Below are 24888 nucleotides of genomic sequence, written 5' to 3'. Positions count from 1 at the left end.
TCCTCTGAGCTCATAGCAAAACTTAGTGAAAATGCACACAAGAAAATTTGTAAGTATATTTTAACAAAATGACACTCTTCAAAAAGATCTGTTAGAAGTTTAAGAAGAAACACAACATTACAGAAATCCTGTAACCAACCCTGAATACTCATGGCTTTCACCTATATACATATGTGCCATGTGGTATTTTACAACTATTAGATTTCAAATCTAATATGCTTCAATCCTGTACCATACATATAAAGATATGATCTGTTGAATTGAACATTTGTTTCTTCATTTCTTCATTTTATGTTTGCTTTTCCAGTCTCACATGGATTCAATATTTATTGAGGAACTATTTTTACAGTCAGATGTTCTTCCTGTTGTTAAACCTTACTTGTTTTTCAAGTAAAGATATTTTAGCCCAGTTGTATTTGAAAGTGCAGAGATATGGGACAATTTATTAGCATCAATAAATATCACTGCCATTTTCCTTCTCTTTTATTTATTCCCTCAATGTTTATCAAAAAGAGCACCTCAACAGGGACAGATGACAGGAGGGGAAAGTACCTAACTGAGAGAAAGGTAAGTTGGGATGAAATATGGAAGTTCAGTACAACAAAACTAAGTTTTTTTATTTGTTCATCCTGTGATGTCTTACAAACCTGGTGAGATGGAGAGTATCAAAGAGTGATAAATGCAGATGCAGGGAAACTAGTAACACTGAAACACATCCTTTCCAACTGTTCACTGGTGTTGGACGAATATACCTGAAGGTACACTTCAATGCTGTAAAGAACCAAATAGTTCAAATCCAAAGTGGCAAGAAACTACACAGGAAACTAGTTAGAGATTTTATCCCCTTCATTCATCTGGAACAGCAGTTCCATTTTGAGTTTCTTTGAGCAATGAAAACTGGAATGGTTCGTGAGAGGTGGCCATAGATTAGCCAAGGTGCCAAAGATTCTTCCCCATTCCAATTACAAAGAAAGCAGATATTGTCATCACGTGTGAGGAAAAGAAAACAGTAAATCAATTTAAGCTAATAGTTTTCCATAAAGATAACACAGATGCTGCTCGGACTTGAAAGGTCAATTGTTATGAATATCTTTTTGAGGAATGTAAAGATACATTTAGGAAAGCAAAATATTATCCAATTAAAGTTAGATGTAGAGGATTCCTTGGAAGCAGTATGAGGTAATGGTTGTTGTTGCTAACTCAACATAAACAAATACCATCATTTGCAATATCCAATTTACAGAGAGAAAGGCAAGCCAGTGAATTTGATTAAAAAATGATGATGAGCAATGTCTAGAAGAATACTGAGTGAAGATTTAGCAAGTGGGCCTCTTCTCAGTGAGGGGAGGGTAGCTAGTGCATAAGAATGCCATTGAGAGGAAGACCTTGAAACAGTGTGCATTCTCTCCTGATGACTCCAGACACCTGTTATGTTCAGCATACAGTGCTTTCAACTCATAGTACTTGTATGTGCAAGTTGTTTGCAAATATATATATTTATACTGCATGTTCACATAACCAACCAGACTATCAGATGCTGTTACACATCACTGGTCACAATGCACTTTGCATCATTTTAGCCAACCCACTGGCTTGACAAGCAGATCAACACTCCCTCTTGATCAAAAGTGGATGGAGCAACATGAAAGTGTTTTGCTTAGGGAATACAATGCACTGCCTGGTCTGGGAATCAAATCCACAATCTAGCAATTTTGAGTGCAAAAGCCTAACCACTAGGCCATGCACTTTCATCTATATTTAAATATGTGGGCATGTGAATTTGTTTGTCTGTATATATGTACACACACACACACACACACATACACACACATACATACATATATATATATGTTGTGAGTCCCACTGCATGGCACCTTGGGCAAGTGTCTTCTATTATAGCCTCGGGCCGACCAAAGCCTTGTAAGTGGATTTGGTAGACGGAAAATGAAAGAAGCCCGTAGTATATATGTATATATATATATATATATATATATATATATATATATATATATATATATATATTTATATGTATGTATGTATGTGTGTGTGTGTATATGTTTGTGTGTCTGTTTGCCCCCCCCCCCCAGCATCACAATTAATGGTGGTGTGTTTACGTTCACATAACTTGACAGTTCGTCAAAAGAGTCTGACAGAGTAGGTACTAAGCATCCAAAGAATAAGTCCTGGGGTCGATTTGCTCGACTAAGGGTGGTGTTCTAGCATGGCCAGAGTCAAATGACTGAAACAAGTAAAAGAATAAAAGAGTAAAAGAGAGCCTATAAATGACTAAAGGTGGACTGACTCATTGTTATAAAATTAAGAACTGTGAGCAACTGGTAATTCAGGTTGGTAAGCAGTTCACTGTGAGCTGTGGTTGAGAGTGCTGAGTCTCATGTAATATTAACAGTAGTGCATTGTGTAAATACTTTCTTTTCCTCTTGCTTGTTATATTATATATCCAACATACAAGGATATAAAAGTGGCGTAGAGTTGTTTGAAGCTTGTGTTGGATGTTTAAAATTAATTTTGGTTTCTGTTTTGGTACAAAACCAAGGAAAATTCATTTAACATGGAGAACATATTGGCCTCTGTGGTGCATTTGCAACAGTAACAGCACCAACGTCAACAGCAACTACAGTAGCAGCAACAGCAGTTACAACAGCAACTACAGCAGCAGCAGCAACCACAACAGCAACAAAAACAACAGTTGCTGGAACTGATATTGAAGATGTCTGAAAATACTTCCGGTTCATACTCGACAGACAGCACAGCCAGACTCAGTTGAGGAATTCAGCTATAATCCAGATGAAGGGATTACCTTCTTTGCATGTTTTCACAGATATGAAGAAATCTACAAAGAAGAGTGTAAAAGTTGGTCCAATGAGAAAAAAGTATGACTACTTTTAAGAAAGTCATCACCTACCAATGAAAAATATAGTAATTATATTCTGCTAAAGAAACCAGGTGAGATTTGTTTCAATGGAACAACTTTTTATCAAAAATTTTCAGGGAAAGACGTTCCCTGTTCAATACTCACTGGCAATGTTTAAATTTGGTCAAAAAAGATGATGAAGACTTCGAATAATCTGCTGGAAAACGATATGAAGTGGTATTTTTTGGAAAATTGTCCAAAGGTGTTTGACAAAATATCAAAAAAATATTGGGGAGGAATTTCAACCGTGTTTCGTGGTCTGCTACCAAACAGCTTTATAGGATCCAGTTAGCTCAAGACATCGTCAGGAGGAACTAAGTCCAGTTTCGGCCCCTACTCCTCTACCGTTTTGACGTGGCAGGGCCCCCACTTTCGGAGGTGTCTTCAGCTCTGGTATTGGGTGCATGTCTTCTTTCTTCTGTTCCCTGGCCTCTTCGATATAGTGTCAATGAGTGTCAGCAGGCAACTGACTGTCTTGTCAAATTTTTTCCTTTAAATACCTGCTGCTAGGCTTCAGACGCTGTAGCTTCAGACACTTCTGAGTATGATATAGGAACAGTAATGCTACATAATGATGGTAACATGAAAGCAGTGGTTCATGCCTAATGTACTCTGATATGAGCAGAGAAAAATTATAGCCAAATTGAAAAAGAAGCTCTAGCGATTATTTTTGCCTTGATAAAATTTCAGATTTTTACACAGTAGAAGTTTTCATCTACAGACTGATCAGAATTCATTATTATTGATATTTGGTTCAAAGAAAGGAATCCCTACCTATATTGTTAATAGATTGCAATACAGAGGTACAATATTATTAAACTATGGTTTCAAGATGGAGTATATACCATCCAAGAAATTAGATCATGCAGAGTGTCTGTCAAAACTGATTTCGAAAAATGTGGAACCACTTGAAGATACTGCGATTGCTGCTATGCAAGCGGAAAATGAAATTAAAAATGTTTTGAGTAACATCATTCGAGAACTGACAGTTACTTTACAAGACATGAAATTAAAATTGAAAAACAATAAATTCATTATAAAAATGAAAGAAATACTGAAGGCTAAAAGAGATAAAAATATTTGCAACATAAATGCAAACCATTTCTCACTGTGTGACAATGTGTTGATGTATGTACAAAGAGTCATAGTACCAGCCTCAGGACAAAAGCAGTTACAGGAATTTCATATTGGTCACCCAGGGATTTCAAAAATGAAATCGTTAATGAGAAGTTATGTATACTGGCCAACAATGAACTGTGACATTGAAGAATCAGTGAAAGCATGCAGAGAGTGTGCCTTAGCTGCAAAAGCACCTACCACTAAATGGCAACCCTGGCCAAAAACAGATGTTCCATGGGCCAGACTGCATGTTGATTATGCAGGTTCACTTGAGGGTTCTTGTTGTGGTGAACAGTTATCCAATGTGGACAGAAGTGCATAAATGTAAAAAGCTGACATCTGTGGTTACAATAAATTTTTTAGATGAATTGTTCACCAGGTATGGTCTTCCTGATACCATTGTATTTGAAAATGGAACTCAATTTATGTCAGACGAGTTCAGAAAATTTTGTAAAATGTCTGTCATCAAACATGCCACCACTCCGCAATATCATCCTAGCTCAAATGAACAAGTGGAACATTTTGTTGAGACTTTCAAGAAGGCACTGGAAAAGGTGAACAATGAAGTGATGGACATTTCAACATTCTAAGAGTGTACTGATTAACTCCTAATCCAAATACACTGTCGGGAATGTCATCCACAGAAATGATATTTGCTAGGCAGGTCAGATCAATCTTTGATAAGCTGATACCCAGTGAAAATAATAAAAAGGCAAACAACAAGAATACTTCAAAATTCTTCAAGTTAGATGACAAAGTTATTTTTTTAAAACCTATAGATTAGATAAGAAAGTTGGGAGAATGGCATACTGCATATACACAACTATAAAACACCCTCGCCTATATGATGCACCCGACTTACAAGGTTCAAAATGAGAATTTTATCATTGCCATGACTATAAGTCACAGTGACTTTTTTGATGTTGGAGAGCAAAGTTTGATTAGGAATCATGCCAACATAATTGTTATTCAGTAATCATGTTTTCAGTAAGCTGAAGATGATTTACTACAACTGTTAACCCATTAAGTCCATGCATTTTAGAAACCGTTGTTTATAATATCAAAATTTATCCATGACTAGACTACCCATGACCCATTGGATCACCGGGAAACTGACTTTCCCAACAATGGAGTTTTGTTTTGTGGCTTTTTTTTTCTTTTCCAGGTTTTTCGCATGCTTTCAAAGAATGTGGCATTGAAATCATATGTAAACAGCTCCTATTCCCCAAAAGTGTTATAAGTATAACAGTTGTTTCTGGAAACATGGAGATCCATCATAATGTTGGGAGCTGTAGCCTGTCACAATATGCTGGCCATAATGAAACCAATGAACATTGGATAAACCAAACCTTCATCATCAGGGTAGAAATTATTTTACATTTCAGATCACAGTGCAGAGAAGTTCAAAGGTGGAATGATTAAATGGGGAGTCAGCAGTATACTAGGGAGGAAGAAGGAGGCTTGTATATTCAAAGCAGAGACCTCACTGTCCAGTTGGTCCCCTTTACAATCCTCACACAAGCCAGATTACTGACTGTACAAAACTCATTGCTGAATGCTATGCAGGAACTGTTACTGTTGAAAACCAAAATGTAGCATCTCCACCAGCTCTGACACCAAATTCCATTACAACTATGAAACTTACACCTTCAATGCTGAAACATCACCTTAAGAATAAGTGCAAATATGTCTCTCCTGATCTTGATGAAGTTTTATGCCTGCTTCTCAAATGTGGTGAGTACTTTCTGCTGCACCAGTTTTCACTCTTCTTTCAGTTCTGTCTTAACAATGATGCTACTAGTGTCATTCCTCTGTTCAGAAAGGGTAAGCACATGTCGCCTGTCAACTATTGTCAAGTCAGTCTCACTAGCTGCATTGCCAAACTGTGTCAGAGAAATGCTGTATCAGAGAAACACTCTGGAACTTCTGGAATTCTCACAGCCTTATCCAGCCCTCACAATTTGGATTTATCCCTAACTCCAGCTGCTGTGATCAAATTATTGAGTTTCATGTAGACATCACTTGGGTCACTGATGGCAGTTTATGGGTAGATGTTGTTTACCTTGACTTTGCTAAAGCTTTTAATTCTGTGCCACACAAAAGACTTATGGTAAAACTCTCTGAAATGGGTGTGAAAGATGATCTTTTTAACTAGATGGAGTCTTTCATTCTCAGCCGAAAAGAGGTAGTAATGGTTCTAGGATAGCATTCTTCACCTTATGAGATATCATCTGGTGTACTGCAGGGATCTGTTCTTGGTCCCCAGTTGTTTGTTGCATACATTAATGACATGGATGCCACAGTGCTAAAATATGCAGATAAAATCAAGCTGTACCTTAAGATAAAAAGAACAGATCCTGAATACTATAGATCTTTCCTGCAATCAGACCTGGACACAATGAAACAATGGATCATGGACTGGTAACTAAAGCTGGCTGTGGACAAGTGTACCACCATGCATTTTGGAAGGAAAAACCCAGTGTCCACATACTCTCTCCACAATACTAATATCAAGCAGTCTTATTGTGAACGTGACCTGAGCATTACTGTCAGCAGTGATTTGCACTGAACAAACCACATCTCTAAAATTATCAAGAAGGAAGCAGGTGTCTTGGCATCACTCAGCAAGACCTTTGTCAGCCATTCTCCAGCTATTTATCTAAGGCTGTATATGGCTATGGTGCAACCACACTCGGAATTTGCATCACTGGTCTGGAACCCCTATCTTGCTCAGGACATTGACCTCCTGGAAACTGTTCAGAGACATGCAACCAAGTGAATACCCTCCATCAGGCATCTACCGTACTCTGAATGTCTTGCTTCCTTGAGCATTGAAGCTCCAAAATCTGGCAACTGGCTTGGTAAACACCCACAAAATTATTAACCATTGTGCCAACAACCATCTTGAGCACCTTTTTGAGTTCCATATGTCTAACACATGTGGACATGCTTACAAAGTCAGAAAATAGCACAGCTCCCATGACTTTCAGAAACATTTTTTTACACTCAGAGTCGTTGAAGCATGGAACAAACTACCTACATCAGTTGTTAGTTGCCGAGATATTCCAGCCTTTAAAACCTTCATGCTTCTTGAAATTCACCAACATTATACTTGATATCCTCTCCCTCCATAAGCATGCACTCATGTATATCATGACTCATACACTGTTCACTTTCCTGACTTTTGTACATAATTCTATGTACTGTACATGCACTTTAGATGAGTTGTAGTGCATCTGCACTATACACAATAAGTTCATCATTATTATTATTATTATCATTATTATTATTATATAGAGTATTAATAACAGTGGAGGAAGTAAGGAGTTATAAGTCCAACATCTGCTTCTGGGGGATCTCTGAGCTTCCAGAAACAGTTGTTGGACTCATAACACCTTACTTCCTCCTCATTAAATTTTTTGTCATTTGTACTCTGTGTAAGTTGGATTCATTAATATAAATATCTCTATATTTATACACAACTGTTCATCATCTGAAAGTTTCCACACTTTGCTTTCTCTCATTTTGCATGTATACATATATACATGTCTTATATTTCATACCCAAACTGTTATATTTAATGTATTTAATTTGTTAATCCTCATAATTGCCTGCATATTAGCTCAACTTGATCCCTCCTATAGCCATTCTTTACTCTGTGGAATTGATCCCCTGTAATGACATTGGAGTCTAAGTTTGAAAGATTTGAGCACTACTAAGTGTCTTCTATAAAGAAAATCTCTGGATCTCATCTATTGATTATATAAATACAGGGTTTGGACAAAATAATGGAAACATCTAGCATCAGAGCATCATAATAATTTTGAAATATCTGTAAAACCGTCGAAAGCTGGTTTATTTTTATGTTTTTTGATTTATTATTAGTGTTGGTTAATATGTTTTGCTAAAATTGCTGTTTCTTTTCAGATATCATCAGAAAAAGGTAATTAAAATTCATTAAAATGACAGATCTATCAGACTTTTAAAGAGGTCGAATTGTTGGTGCTCGTATGGCAGGTGCTAGTGTAATGAAAACAACCAAAATGTTTGGGGTATCAAGAAGTACTGTCTTGAAAGTAATGACAGCCTTTGAGAAAGAGGGGAAAAACCTCCTCATCGAAACATAACACCAGAACAAAAACAAAACTTTCAGATAGGGACCGATGGATTCGCACACAAATTATTAGAAAGGATCACAAAAGTACAGCTCCCAAAATTACTGCAGAACATAATGATCACCTTGAGAACCCAGTTTCCACAAAAACTGTTCACCAGGAGCTGTACAAAGCCAGATTTCACAGGAGGGCTGCAATCAGAAAACCACTCCTTTCAAAAACAAACATTGCAAAAAAGTGTTTAGAGTAGAGTAAAAACCTACAGAATTGGTTCCTTTACCATATTTCTGACCACTGGCCGAGTATATACATGTGGAGACAGCCAAAAGAAGCATTTGACCCAGACAGCCTTCATCCAACTGTTAAACATGGAGGAGGATCTGTGATGATCTGGTGGGGGTTGTATCTTGGAAATCTGCCGACCCAATGGTTTCTCTTTATGGCAGAATTAATAGTGAAGACTATTTAAGCATTTTATCTGATCAAATTCATCATATGGTTGCAGAACTGTTTCTGGAGGGAAACAAAATCTTTCAGGATGATAATGCACCAATTTGCACAGCTAAAGTTGTTACTGATTGGCAAGAGGAACATTCTAGTGAAGTTGAACATCTTATCTGGCCAGAACTCAATATTATTGAACATTTATAGTGCATTTTAGAAAAGTAAGTAAGGAGTCGATATCCTCCACCATCATCACTACAAGAACTGGAGACTGTTTTAGCTGAAGAATTGACAAAAATTCCTTTGGAAACAATTCTAACTTTGTATGAGTCCATATCTCGTAGAAGTCAAACTGTAATTATTGCCAAAGTCAGTCCTACCCAATATTAAAATAAATTTGAAATTTTAAGGTGTTTCCATTATTTTGTCCCACCCCTGCATATATAAATATATATATATATATATATATATACACACACACACACACACACACACATGCGCACACATACAGTACTCCAATTTTACTTCTAAGACATTGGCCACTAAGCTCAAGACTTCCAATAGAAAAGTTGGCAAAGGTTTCAGACAGAGATAGAACTTGAGACCATGTGGTAACAAACCAACCTCCATAACCATGCAGTCTCAAGTTTTATCTCACTGTACTGCACATTATATCTTAAAATTGGAAAACTTGTTTACCATATTTTTAAATGACAGTAAGCTATCATCATCATTGTTTAACGTCTGTTTTCCGCGCTAGCACGGGTTCGACGGTTCAACCAGGGTCTGCACCAGGCTCCGGTCTGATCTGGCAGTGTTTCTACAGCTGGATGCCCTTCCTAACGCCAACCACTCCACGAGTGTAGTGGGTGCTTTTTACATGCCACCGGCACAGGTGCCAGGGGAGTCTGACATTGGCCACGATCGGTTGGTGCTTTTAACGTGCCACCGGCACAGAAGCCAGCCGAGGCGGCGCTGACATCAGCCACGTTCGGATGGTGCTTTTTATGTGCCACTGGCACAGAAGCCAGTCGACGCGGCGCTGGCATCGACCACGTTCGGATGGTGCTTTTTATGTGCCACCGGCACAGAAGCCAGTCGAGGCGGCACTGGCAACAGCCACATTCGGATGGTGCTTTTTATGTGCCACCAGCACAGGTATCACAACTACTATTTCCATTGATATTTATTTCGATGTTCATGTACTTGACTTAACAGGTCTCCTCAAGCACAGCAGGATGTTCTGGAATCCAAGGTACTTTGAATGGACAGGGGCTATGCAGAGCTGGTGCAGGAAGCAGCCTGGGTCTTTGCAGTCACAGCATATCTCCAGAGATCTTGGTCCTTCGCCATTGCCTCAGTGAGGTCCAACGCTCTGAGGTCATGCTTGACTACCTCATCCCATGTCTTCCTGGGTCTACCTCTCCTCCTGATACCTTTAACTGTTTGGGAGCGGCACTTCTTCACACATCCCACCTCATCCATCCGCAGTACATGACCATACCATCGCAAGCGTCGCTCTTAACCGTGTGGTTACTTCGTTAATAAGCTATGTTAAAGGATAATGTATAAAATATGAAGGGGATAGCAACAGATTTGAAGTTTATTTGTACAATACTAAATTTCATCCCATGCTTATATCAAGTTACATTCATTCAAATTAAACTCAAGAACATACCTACCTTAAATGTCATTTGTTTTTCCTTTTCATAATCAAGTTCATCAGGATTATTAACACTCAGAGCTACATTTGTTTCTGTTACTGATTCTACTGGAATAACTTTAAGAGCAGTGAATGGTTTACCATCCAAAGTTTTCAAGCTAAGACTGAATTTACTGTACTCCACCTAAAACAAACAAAGGCATGTCCCTCTCTTGAATAAGCATGTATTGTTGATATATCAATAATCAGAAATACCCAAATATAATCACAACATATCGCAAAGACTAATGATCTTATTTATTTTTTCCTTTTTACATCAGCAGCAGAGGTAGTTCATGAAAAAGTACTTCATTATGTTAGTAGAATGGGTAGAAAGAAAATTTATAAATTCTTGGACAAATTTGTAAATAAGATTATAAATTCTAAATTGTTGACCTAAAATTAACTTTTAAACAATTTAATATAATGTTATTTTCTTAGGAAATTTCTGTCTTTGTTAAAATTCATAGAACAATGAGACTTTAAAATTATCATGTGAATAATAATCCTTTCTAATATAGGCACAAGGCCTGAAATCAGATGGACCCCAGTGTTTCACTGGTACTTAATTAATCAACCCTGAAAGGACAAAATGCAAAGCCAAATTCAGAACGTAATGGTAGGTGAAATACCACGAAGAATTTCGCTTGGCATGCTCACAATTCTGCCAGCTCAAATGAAAATGGTTCTTATTCAATCACAGAAAATTAAACTGAAGTAGAAAGAGTTGTTTCCTCTGTATAATTCGATTCTGTGGAATAGTTTTTTAAAAAAGTATAACGTAGTATGTAGTTTCTAATCATTGCAAGAATGTATTCTTTATGTTCAGTGTGGTACTTCACCATTTAAGCGTTAAGAGCCAACCATAAAAACAACAGTAAATTTCAACTCAGAATTGTATAGCCAATAGTCCAGACCCCTTAGCTATATCAGGCCCTTATACTTCATTATAATTCAATACACATGTACATTAACCTACACATATTTCAATGATATTTGCATTATAAACTAATATTTTGTTCTTACAATGATATCTATGCTATTTATTATTTGCACTTTCTTTTATAAGGAGGAGGATTAACACCCATGACCTTTGCAGGAGAAATAGTGGAGTAGCAAAATCATTAAAAATTGTTATAACTCTTAGAAGATCAGATCTACTTATAGACTACTCACAGATTTAGTTTTTAGCCCTAGCAAATCATAGCAGACTAAAATTTTTTTTATCAAATTATAGTATAGTATACATAACTCTTGGCTAAACCAACTCCTTATCAAGTTATTCGAATCTTGAGATATTTTTGTAACTCTAGCAGTTCGTACTTTATGTGTTCTATTTTAAATAAAGTAAATCTGTTGTAACCCATTCTACCCTTCCAAACTTGCCAGAAATGCTAAAACTCAGTGAAACCCATGATAGCGTTTCTCTATTTCTTACTGCTACCATTTCCTCTCTCTATCTCTGTTCCAGTCCCTCAAGAAATATTGGTTTCAAATTTTGGCACAAGGCCAACAATTTTGAAGGAGGGGTTAAGTCAGTTACATCAACCCCAGTGTCCAACTGGTACTTATTTTATTGCCCCACCACTACCACCAACACCTAAAAAAATGGATGAAAAGCAAAGTTGACCTCAGCAGAATTTGAACTCAGAACATGAAGATGGACAAAATGCCACCAAGCATTTTGCATGGCATGCTAACGATTCTGTCAGCTTGCTGCCTTAGTCCCTTAAGAAATATTACTTATAGTTTATAGTCCTTCTTTCTAGAGACGATCTCAGAGAGAAACTTTCTTTCTTCCATCAGATTCATCTCAATAGCGTATCTAAAAAAAAGCTCTGGATTGCCAGCAAATTTTAGTATATTCTAATTTAGATTGTTGTGAATAGTCCCCTTATTTTTGTTTCCATTTCAGCTGCCAATAGACCCTTCAATTTTACTGTAGGAAAATGGATAACAAAATAAATGCAAGTCTCTTCTGTTATGTTGTACTTGTACAACAAACTGCAACTCAACAGTGTACTATACAATTCTAATTCAGACTTAATTATTGTATATATCAGGAGTGTAACATTCATCAACTGCCCAATTTTCTGATCTAACAGGGCTACCAAACAATAAGAAAACAAAATTTACTTTCCTATTTAAACTACAAAATGCCATTTAAAAAAATGAGAGATTAAAATATTAAAATATTCATAAATTAAAATACAAAAGATACAATAGGAAGAAGAAGAATAAAATATGTGAGAAATGCAAAAATTCAGTACCGTATCCTCGTCTTTTACAGTTATAATCTCATTTATTGTTACTGGATTATCCTTTGTAGTATTTTCATTGACCTTTGCAGTGAAAGAATTTTTATTGAAGAAGGGATCATTGTCATTCACATCTTCTACAAATATTGTGATGTTTTTTGTGACACTATCACCTATTTGGTTATTTATTACTTCATAAGCCTATAAAATACAAGAGAAAAGCACTATAATGAATTAATTTATTTCAATGAAAATATTGGCCAACAATTTTAAACCTGAGACTGAATAAAAATTTCATGCAAATAACTTATTTTATAAATAGTTTCATAATGAATTCTACAGGCTTTTTCTTTTTCTTTTTTTTTTTTTTATTTTTAAATTGTATGATATTCATGAAGACTCCATAGTATGTATGCCCCTTCGAATTTAGATATCTTCTTTTTGCTCAAATCAAAACCACTAGTGGAAGCATTCCAAAAGTGAGACCATTAAGTTATCCCCAATGATTGGTGTAGTAGTACTATAGTTAGCTGCTACAAGAGTAAAGGAGATGCCTTAAATAAAAACAACTACAAAGGTATCATACAGAGAGGGTTATGGCTCAATTGATTAGGAATAGAATTAGAATAGATGAGATGCAATATGGTCTTGTGCCTGAGAAGAGTAACACAGATACCATCTTCCTCATGAGACAGCTGCAAGAGAAGTATCTGGCCAAATGTTAACTATTGTACTTGCTTTTTGTCAACCTGGAGAAAGCTTTTGACAGAGTACCTCACTCTGTAATCTGGTAGTCTCTAAGGAAGTTAGGATTAGATAAGTGGCTTGTTAGACCTGTACATGCCATGTACAGATGTTTATGTAGGGTGGGAGTCAGTGACGAATGTAGTGTACAAGTAGGAGTCCATTAGGGTTCAGTTCTCAGTCCACTCTTGTTCATCATAGTACTCCAGGCCATGACACAGAAATTTAAAATTAGCTGCCTGTGGGAACTACTATAGGCTGATGACCTTGCTCTTGTTGCTGAATCTGTATCAAAATTGGTGAAGAAATTCCAGGTATGGAAGCTCAACATGAAATCAAAAGGCTTTAAAGTTAAACTGGCAAAGACTTGTTATTAGCAAGAAAGTTGATAAGACTCTCTTTCCATCTGGTAAATAACCCTACTTAATATGTAGGAAAGGTGTTGGAAGAAATTCCATTCATTGCATCCAGTGCGAGTGATGCTTACATAAGAGGTGAAGCAGAATCACAGAGAGGTTAACAGAAAAAGTTGTGTTTGTATGAGGCAGATATGCAGGAACAATGAACATTAAGGAGACATGGGAATTAGACTCTCTCAAATGCCCAGGAATCTCTCTTGAAGTTGTAGAGAGATTTTGTTCCTTTTGTGACTAAATTAACAGTGGTGGAGGATGTTTTGAAAGTACTGTTGCGAGAATAAGAATATGATGAAGTTCAGAAAGCTATTACCTCTGTTAGCAACAAAAGGACTCTCTCTCAGAGGGAAAGGCAAATTACATAATACTTGAATACAAACAGCTCAACTTCATGGTAGTGAGACATGGGTTCTGAATGAAGATGACATGCATAGACTAGAGAGGAATGACGCTCTTATGTTCTAATGGATATGCAGCATAAGTGTACATGTATGACAAAGTGTAAATAGTCAGAGAGAAAAGTTGAGCATAAGAGTAATCAGATGCAACATGCAAAAGAGAAGAGTATACTGGTTTGGACATGTGATGTGTTTGAATGAAGATAGCTGTATAAAGAAAAGTTGATCACTTAAAGTTGATGGCAACTGTTGAAGAGGGTGACCCAGTAAGACAAGGAGAGAACTGATGTCAGTACGTTGGGCTTCACAGAGGAGATGACAATGGACCAAGATGTTTGGTGATATGAGATTCTTGAGAAGACCTACCCACTTCAGCAATGCAATATTATTTTATACACTTAGTTTTTTTTACATGTTTACACTTTTAACACCTTCAAAGTATTCTTCATTTGAAGCAATGCATCTGTCTAGACACATTTTCCACTGTTCAAAGCAGTGTTGGAACTCCTGCAAAGTGATGCCTTTTAATGCTGGTCATTTTTTTCTTCACACCTTCCACATCTTCAAATTCTGTAGCCCCAGATTTCATCACCAGTGATGAGCTTCAAAAAAATTCTGGATCAACTTCCAACTGTTCTTTCAGTTCACGATATACATTCAATTGTGTTTGCTATTGATTTTCTGTGAGCAAGCAAAGCACAAGTTTTGCTGCAATTCTTTTCATTCGCAATTCCTTGCTCAAAATTCATTGGCAGGAACTCCAAGACACACCAGGCTTATCAACAAGTTCGTCAATTGTTTGGTGATGGTCCTCCAAGATAAGTTCATGAATTTTCATGATGTTTTCATTTGTTTGAGAAGTCAATGATTGCCCTGAATGAGGTTGATATTCAAGCAACAAGTGACCATTTCTAAAGCATGAAAACCACTCACAAACTTGTGTTTTTCTCATAGCAGCATCCTTGAAAACTGTCTGAAATATCACAACTGTTTCCAGTGCTGTTTTCCCCAAAATAAAAAGAATTTCATGGAAGCACATTGTTCCTTCATATCAGCCATCACAAAAAACAACAAACAGAGGAAATGCGCAACAAAACAAAGATGCACCATGTGACAGTAAGATCCCAGACACCACAGATTGATGTTTGAAGGTTGCATCAAGTGGCAGAATCCCAAACTACAATTGGCTTATGCTACAGAGAGTGTTTCTGGTTATTTTGGGTACCCCCATGTATAACCAGGTTTCACCAGTAACTTCATTCTCTCCCCTCTCATGTTTTTGCATTCATATGAACTCCCTACTCATGCACCCTTAACAATGCTCTACCATGCAATTTATATTCTCGTCTCTGCACCTTGAGAGTATGCCCTGGTACACTGCCACCATCTCTCTCACTCTCGTTCTCTTCCACTCTCACTTTCTTTCATTTTTTATCACACACTCCCTCTCTCTCTCTCTCTCTCACACTATCTCCTTCCAACTGCAGCAACCATGTATCTCCTCTATAGCAAGACACCTGCTTCTTTCCTTCTGCATACTCTAATCTTTCATTATCTGGCACAAATCCGCCTTCTCCAGTATTTCTCAGTCTCAAAGGATCTTTGTCTTACAAGTTACTTGGTGACCTCGCTGGTACTGGTGCCACATAAAAAGCATCCACTACACCCTGTAAAGTTGTTGGCATTAGAATGGGTATCCAACCATAAAAACTAAGCCAAAAGAGACCTTGCCAGTGCTGGTGCCACATGAAAAGCATCTACTACATTCTGTGAAATGGTTGGAATTAGGAATGGCATCCAGCTGTAAAAAAAAACACATTCCAAAATAGACAGTAGAACTTGGTGATCTGTCAAACTGGAAATCATGCCAAATCAGACTGGAGTCTGGTGCAGCCCCTCAGATTACTAGCCCTAGTCAAACCATCCAACCCATGAACAACAGATGTTAAATGATGATGATGATAAACAAATATTCACTATTTGAAGAGAAGTACTGTCACGCAAACAGCATACACATGGCATAGAGATTATTTAGCATAACTACAACACTGCCATTTATTAGATAATGATAGTTATAAAATATAAATAATTGAACGAGAACAGTATGGTAAAATAAGTAGATAGAAATGTACATTGTTCGCTTTCCAGACATTTCTACATTACTGCATGTACTTTATATGCACTTTCTGACAAGTTGTGGTGCACCTGAGCACTGTATACAATAATTTAATTATTTTTTAAACAGTAATTTGTTTTCTCTATAGTAAAACATGGACATTAGTATTTTAAACTGATAGGACATGGTAAATGAAACATTAATTTTATTAAATTTGATTCTAACTAGTTGTCAATCAACATAAGTGAAAAATATTTAGAAGTATTTGCTGGTTTACATTGATTTCTTACATAGGTACATGGTTATAAGATTTTGAAGAAGATATAGATCATTAGATTCACCCCAGTACTTGTTTAGTGCCTATTTTTTCAACTCTGGAAGGATGAAATGCAAAGTAGTTGACTCTGGCAGGATTTGAACTCAAAAACTACAAGGTTGTAACCAAATACAGCAAAGCACCGTGTCCAATGCTTAACTGATTCTCTTTATCTATTGACTGTTTGTTCATTAATATTAATATCTAGATGCTTCCGTTTTTATGTTCTGAGTTCAAATTCCACCAAAGTTGACTTTGTTTTTCATCCTTTCAGGGTTGATAAAATAAGTACCAGTTGAGCACTGGGGATGATGAAATCAACTTAGCCCCTTCCTTGAAATTGCAGGCCTTGTGCCAAAATTCAAAACCAATATTAATATCTAGATGGATAAAATCAAACAAAAAGTTAATTTATTATTTCTGTCTGTGAAAAACATTAACAAGTGGTAAATAAATGAAAATACCTTTATTTCAACAGTACAGACACCATCCAGTTTATTAATTACAGGATCTTCTCGGTCAAGATTATCAGATTTAATTCTAACTTCACCACTGTCATTGGAAATAGAGAAGGATGAACAAGAATCTGAAAAATAAAGCAAATGTTTGAAAGAAAAGTATTCTTTTCTTTTTCTTTATTTCAATTATTTTAATTAATGCTTCAGACAGAATTCAGTTAAAAATTACCTATATCCCATTCAATTTAACATGTCCTTATTAATATTTCTCATATGCAAAATTTAGCAGTAATGCTAAGGCAAAAAAATTAATAAAGACAGGATTATATTGCAGACATTTGTAGTAACAGTGCTGCTTTGTGTAATCAGTGGCTTGTTTGGATCAAGCCATAATTTTGTGATGCAATGGCCAAGAGAGATGCGCTCAGCCATTCACTAGAGATATACCTAAATTCAGGGATGTGTGCAACTATTTATCCCATGTGACTTCTTTTCATATTATTTCTGATAGTGTGACAAATTAAACTCAAATCGACCAAAGATAAAACTCTAGTTCACAAAGCCAACTATGAATTGACTAAATCATACGAAGAGGTACCCAAAAGAAATCTGAATTTTGCAATATAATTATATTTACATTGTTTTATATGTTTACACTTTTATTTCCTACAAAGCATTCTCCATTTAAAGCAATGCATTGGTCCAGGCACATTTTTCACTATTTGAACCAGTGCTGGAACTCTTGCAAAGTGATGCCTTTTCACACATCTATTGTTTTTTCTTCACCTCTTCCACATATGCAAATTTCATAGCACCAGCTTTCATCACCAGTTATAATTTTTCAAAAAAGGTCCCAATCAACTTCCAACTTTTCTTTCGGGACAACCTAGATAGATAGATACTTATAGAAAATAGCATACTATGAGCGAAAGAGCTACCTAAAGAATAACATAAGGCAAAATGAGAAAGAAAAATCCATCAACAGAACACAATACCATTTCTAGTAACACACAATCTGCATCACCAAAACATTTTCAACAGCATCAAAACAAATTTGCCAATCATGAAACAAAGAGAAAAATGCAAAAACATAATAACTAATCAAACACTTATCTTAAGCAAAAGGCAACCACATAATCTAAAGAACAATTAACAAAGGCAAAATTCAACATGAACAAACAGGATAAAACATTCACAGTATCCAAGCGTAATGATAACAGATGTGGAATGTGTTAATACATGCAGACTGGTAAATCCATTTGAACAAAAAATGGACAGATTTTCACAAATGCAGATATGAACTGCAAAAGCAGAAATTTGATCTAGTGCATTAAATAGCGAGGAACTATATATTGGTGAGACAGAGAATGCATTATCAGAATGTTCACAAGTCTACAGGCAACAAATCCATAACACTAATGTTCACCAAATTCCAGCGAACATATAAAAATATATGGTCAGAAAATGCTTCTAATTTTTTTTCTTTCCACAAACTACACAACAGAAGTGAGATTGGAAGAAAGATAAAAGGTAAAACATTTTACTAAAATGTTCAAACCTGTTCTGAACAGAAATAACAACAATAATATAACAACCAGTTAGTGATGTGGATTAAAAAATATCTTTAACATATGAATATAAACAAATTACAGAAGACTCCCACCAACTTATATAAAAACAATCAAAATCAGCTAAGTTTGCTCACTTGTGAAGCCATTACATGTAAACCACAAGCTAATTGGTAAAAATAAAAGTGGGATCTATGCTAGTAATATCGGTGTGTCTGGCATACCATGACATTTAAGTGGCATGCTGATTGGTCAAAACCATATTCCAAAAATTCAGCTTGTTGGAGCCTTCTAGAAGGTATAAAAAGTAAGAAGCCAGTCATTTTACTACAATTGTCAAGCACTCAACTCAACTGTCATTTTTTAATGCTTAACACATTTCAACATTGTAAAAAGAACTTTTTAAAAATACAATAATAAAAAACATGAAAACTAGACCATGTTGTAACTTTATTAAATTGATATATATATATATATATATATAAGTAATGAGGGAGATAAATTAATATTAATTTTAATATCAATTTAAAACCAGTAGTCCAGCATTCAAAAAATCTGAGAAGTCAGAGAAAATTCTAATATATGTGTATATAGGCAGGGCTGGCCTGCTAGGTAGCCGGCCGAATGCTAGAAAGAGATCATCAACGATCAAACTACAAGGGAAATTCTCTAGAGGAAGAATTCAGCGAACACCAGAACCAAATTTGGCGGGCAGGACATATGAAAATTTAAATAAAAAACAGACTTAAATGCATACCTCGGTTTCGGTCTTTAACAAAAGAATTACTTACATAATTCAAATGTCCGTGACTTCATCAGTACATTCGGTCATCGAGATGCAAAAAGCAAAACTAACCCCAGCTCTCTGTGTCAAGACAGACACGTGCTTAGTTTTACCGTTTACATCGGGGATAAAATTTCAAATGTCTTGGCTCTGGCGCGCTAAGAAATTCCTGAAGCGAAGGACTGCAGTGAATAATTCACTGCGGTTGAGAATTTCCCTTGTAGTTTGATCGTTGATGATCTCTTTCTAGCATTCGGCCGGCTACCTAGCAGGCCAGCCCTGCCTATATATACATATATATATATATATATATATATATATATAATCATCATTAACATCATCGTTTAACGTCCGCTTTCCATGCTAGCAGGAATTGGATGATTTGACTGAAGACTGGCGAACCACATGGCTGCACCAGGCTCCAATCATGATCTGGCAGAGTTTCTACAGCTGGATGCCCTTCCTAACGCCAACCACTCCAAGAGTGTAGTGGGTGCTTTTACGTGCCACTGGCACGAGGGCCAGTCGGCGGTACTGGCAATGGCCACGCTCAAATGGTGTTTTTTATGTGCGTCTATATATATATATACATATATATGTTTTGCAAACAACATGCACATGCAAGTGCTACCAGTTGAGAACTCTGCATACCAGAAGGCAGCAAGTGTATGGGGTCATCAAGAGAGAATGCATGCCATTTTGGGGCCTACCTTTCGACAGCGTCAATGTGCACAGGCCCCACTCACTAATATGAGGCCCTGCTTGCTAGACCAACTGATTATCAAATAAAGCTCAATATTCTTCTGGCAATTGCTCATCATCTCTTTAAATATATATATATATATATATATATATATATATATATATATATATATATATATATATTCTGGTATGCATGTAGGGTCATGGATACATATATGTACATATATACTAAATACTTTGAATAAATCAAGCACAGTATTGCATTTTTGTTTTATTTCAAGATTTAGAGAATAAATCTTAGAAATTATACCTTTAATAATTTTATAACCAATATCATTCGGTATGCCTCTGTCTTGATCTTCAGCTGTCACTGTAGTGATGAGAGTTCCCTGTGAAATAAAAATAACTGAAGTGATTAAAGAACAAAAACAATTTCAAAATGTATTAAAAGGTTATAATAATGGTTTCCTCTGAGTTTTTGTGAAAATGTAAAATGTTACAAACAAAAAAATCAAAACTTGTTAAACTGATGCCTTTCCTAAAACCAAGGCAATAGATAAGCAAAAAAGAGATACTCAACCCTGTCATTTGGTCTGCAAGAAAGAGCAACCAAATCACCTTCAAGTTTCATACTAACATCTTACAAAAAAATATGGAAGGACACATTAGATAAACTAGTCCAAGTTATACTACTTCTGAAGTTATGATGGAATGGCCATGGCTTTACTCATTGGTCTGTTGAACTGGGGATGACTGGAGGCTAAACCAAAAAAGCATCATTAGCAAAATATATGGGTTTCTTTTCAATAGAAATAAAGATCCTAGGCTTTAAAAAGAGGGAAGAAAAGGATATTTTCATTGATGTAAGTTTCATTCAAATCAATGGCAATGTGCTTGTGTTTTCCTCCGCAAGTGCATAGAGAGAGAACATTTTGAAATATTCCTGTGCTATGGGAAAACGAGTGACTATTTTATTTATCATAGCCTTTTCCAACTTTATGTAATGGGTTGGGGTCTTGGGCAATGAACATGTGTGAGGGACAGGGGACAAGAAAGAAGTACATTATTTACATTGGACGGATGTGTCCTCATCTTGTTTGTTGTTACCACAATGTTTCGGCTGATTTACTCTCCTGCCTTCATCAGGTGTCCTGGTGGTATTTTGAACCCAACCCTGGAATTTTTTGCTGGTGTTATTATTATTTATTCAAGGCACTGCTTGGAATTGAACTTGGAATATTGGGGTTAGTCTTAACCATTTCACTATATGGGCTTATAAATCTAATATTTTCCTATCCTTCCTTAATACTGGTACCCATATTCTACTCGTATCTGCACTAAGTCTGCTTAGGAGGTTATTGTGTCCTAGTATATATGCTGCTTCTTTTAGTTTTCATATTTTCCAGTGGTGTTCTCTGTCTATTATTTTAACTTCATCCCACAGGTGAAGGTGGTCTCCGTTTCTCCATACATGATCATATCTGCACTAGGTCTGCTTAGGAGGTTATTGTGTCCTAGCATATGTGCTGCTTCTTTTATTTTTCAACATCTCCTCATGTCACAGCTTTAAAATGTTCCTCTACTCTTATTTTGAGTGGGCGATATGTTTTGCCTTTGTATAACCTACCACAACTGCATGGGATGGAGTACACACAATCTTTGGTCATATTCTCTTCTATTGGTGGTTTACTTGAAAGAGATATTTGCTAAGTGTTTTGTTATACTTTTGAATACTGTCCTGATGTCATATGAACCGCATATCTTTTGTATCTTTTCTGAGAGGTCTTTCACACAGGGGAAACAGACTGTGGTCAGTTTATAGGTTTCATCCTCTCTCCTCTTCCTAAAACAAGCAGCACATATGCTATGACACAATAATCTCCTAAGCAAACCTAGTGCAGATATGAGTAGAATATGGATACTGGTATTAAGGAAGGATAGGAAAATATCAAGTTTATAAGCCCTAAAATTTACTCTGTAATTGCCCACGGGCATATAGCAAAATAGTTAAGGGCATGGGCTACTAACTCCAAGATTCCAAGTTCAATTCCAGGCAGTGCCTTGAATAAATAATAATAACACCAGCAAAAAATACCAGGGTTGGGTTCGAAATTCCACCAGAACAACAGACAAAATTACACCAGGCTGGAGAGTAAATCAGCCAAAACATTGTGATAACAACAAACAAGATGAAGACACATCCATCCAATAATGTAGATAATGAACAGAATACCTCATCTTTAAAATATAGAACAGAAAGAAGTCACAAAGATAGAGAAATCCAGAGTCATTGAAGGCAAGAGAGGTGTGAATGGGCCATGCAGGTAGGTCAGAGAGTGAGGAAGATAAGGGCATTTGAGAGGCATAGAAACTGTGGTGAAGTCAGTGAGGGAAAAGTAAAGAAAACACAGTATCCAATCAAAAAATAAATTATTTTAAAACATCAAAAAATATTAGATTATCGGTATTCAAAGTAGCCACTCTCAACTTCTACCAATGCCTCAAGAAGGCTCTGGAATTTGGTGCATGCATTCCTCACAATGGCCCCATGCAAAGCATCTTTGTATGTAGCTTGTACACTTAGTTTCCTTCATGATCAGCAAATTATTTTACAGTAGCCAAAGTCTGACCAAAGCCTTATGAGTGGATTTGGTAGATAGAAGCTGAAAAAAGACCATTATACATACATACATATTAATTATAATGAAGGGTTAATTGCAACAAGTTGCTCAAAACCACATACCAAAAATATTAGAAATAGCAGCCAAATAGGTCACTATTTCTACTACTAGTAAAAAAGTCTCCACAAACAAACTGAATTTGTAACCCGTATATGGTAAAGAGAAAGAAGACAACGAAATCCCAGCCTATTGGATTAATTATGGACGAATTCGTTTCTGGATTAGAATCGAAAGTTCATTTCCTTGTCAACATAATATTTCCTATAAATCTAGAAATGCTAGAAAAAAAACTCACCCATTACATCAACTCGAACAGGCGACATCGAACGATATAACAGTCCGCTAGCATCTCCACATTTATATAGACAGGCGAATTCGTATCTCCCTTCAAAATTACCACGTGAGTTACAAAAACTTTACCAACGAAATGAAGTTTCGCAGATTCATTGTATGGGAGTAATAGTATTCAATACACATAAAGGGTGAAATATAATTAATTTAATAACCATATACGGGTTACAAATTCTGTTTGTTTGTGGAGACTTTTTTACTAGTAGTAGAAATAGTGACCTATTTGGCTACTATTTCTAATATTTTCAGTATGTGGTTTTGAGCAACTTGTTGCAATTAACCCTTTATTATAATTAATATAATCCTTACCAAATATGGTCATTTCCATACCGAAAAAACTACTAGGTGAAATTTATTAATTTTATTAAATTAATTATATTTCGCCCTTTATGTGTATTGAATACATACATACATACATATATATATATATATATATATATATATATGACGTATCTTCATGTGTGTGTATGTGTGTACCCTTGTCCTGACATCACATGAAGATTGTAAATGATCAACACCATCATACAAGCCATGTAGTTGTTTCCAATCTTCAACAGAAAGACATGTCTGGCCACAGGGAATATCACCTCACTTGGAAACAGGTGAAGGTTGGTATCAGGAAGAGTATCTGGCTGTAAAAAAAAATCTACCTACATAAATTTCATCCAACTAATGCAAGCATGGAAATGTGAAGATCAAATGATGGTGTGGGCATGTATACATAATATACAAACATGCAGACATACATACAGAACAATTAAATATGCATATATAATTTTTAAACATTTTTTGTGATTATTTTTCACCAAAACTAACAATAAAAACTGAACTGGAAATGTAATGTATTACCTTGCTTGAATTTTCCTTGATTTTTTCAACAAAGCCGGAACTTGTAAATGCTGGTGGCATATCTTGAACATCCTCAACTTGGATCCATACAGAAGCATTTGCTGTAAAGTTTCCATCCTGAAATTAAGTTTAAAATTATTTCATTCTATCTTCAATTCATTGTAGAATATAATTTATGTACACGCTATTACATTTCTATTTCCCTAACATTCCTTTTAGTACGTTGCACATCCCAGGTGAGGAAACAAAGGAAACTAAAATGAATGGTGATATGATAAGCTGTGCAATAGGCCAGTATGGAACAATGGATACTAAAAAAATAATGTGTATAAGTTGATTTAAATATATATATCATCATCATCATTTAATGTCCATTGTCCATGCTGTAATAGGTTGGAAGGCTACACCAGACTCCAGTCTGATTTGGCATGGTTTTCTACAGCCAGATGCCCTTCCTAACACCAACCACTCTGAGTGTAATGGGTGCTTTTACATACCACCAGCACAGGTCATTTGCATGATGCTGGGGTGCATTTACGTGCCAATATGTTTGACACGACAACAATTTTGCCTGGCTTGATGGGTCTTCTCAAGCATTACATAATGCCAAAGGTCTTGATCATTGCCTCCATGAGGCCCAACACTCAAAAGGAACTTGGCTACTTTGCCACCATGCAGCCCAACACTTGAAAGGAACTCAGTCACTTTGCCTCTGTGAGGCCCAATGTTCAAAAGATGTCCTTTACATACCACCAGCATGGATGCACTTGGTTTGACAGGTTCTCTCAAGCACAGCACATTACCAAAGGTCTCCGTCACCAGACATTGCCTCTGTGAGGCTCAAAGTTCAAAGATCATGCTTCACCATCTCATCCCATGTCTTCCTGGGTCTACCTATAACACAGGTTTCTTCCACAATTAGAGACCAGCACGTC

The 24888-nt window shown here is 36.2% G+C and overlaps 1 protein-coding gene across 1 annotated transcript in view; it reads right to left on the bottom strand.

Moving 5' to 3' along the window:
* LOC115225134 (protocadherin Fat 4) overlaps window positions 1–24888 on the bottom strand; it is a 549120-nt gene that overhangs the window by 113261 nt on the left and 410971 nt on the right. The window contains exons 19-23 of the mRNA XM_036500736.1: window positions 23954–24070; window positions 20383–20461; window positions 17025–17146; window positions 12583–12771; window positions 10293–10457 (exon numbers count right to left, since the gene is read on the bottom strand). Coding sequence (XP_036356629.1) covers window positions 10293–10457; window positions 12583–12771; window positions 17025–17146; window positions 20383–20461; window positions 23954–24070 — 672 coding nt within the window. The remainder of the gene's footprint in view (window positions 1–10292; window positions 10458–12582; window positions 12772–17024; window positions 17147–20382; window positions 20462–23953; window positions 24071–24888) is intronic.

The sequence above is a fragment of the Octopus sinensis genome, linkage group LG2 (genome assembly GCF_006345805.1).
Source record: "Octopus sinensis linkage group LG2, ASM634580v1, whole genome shotgun sequence".
Classification (NCBI taxonomy): Eukaryota; Metazoa; Mollusca; class Cephalopoda; order Octopoda; family Octopodidae; genus Octopus; species Octopus sinensis.
Note: the sequence above shows the minus strand (reverse complement) of the source record. Positions and strands in the feature narration are given on the sequence as shown.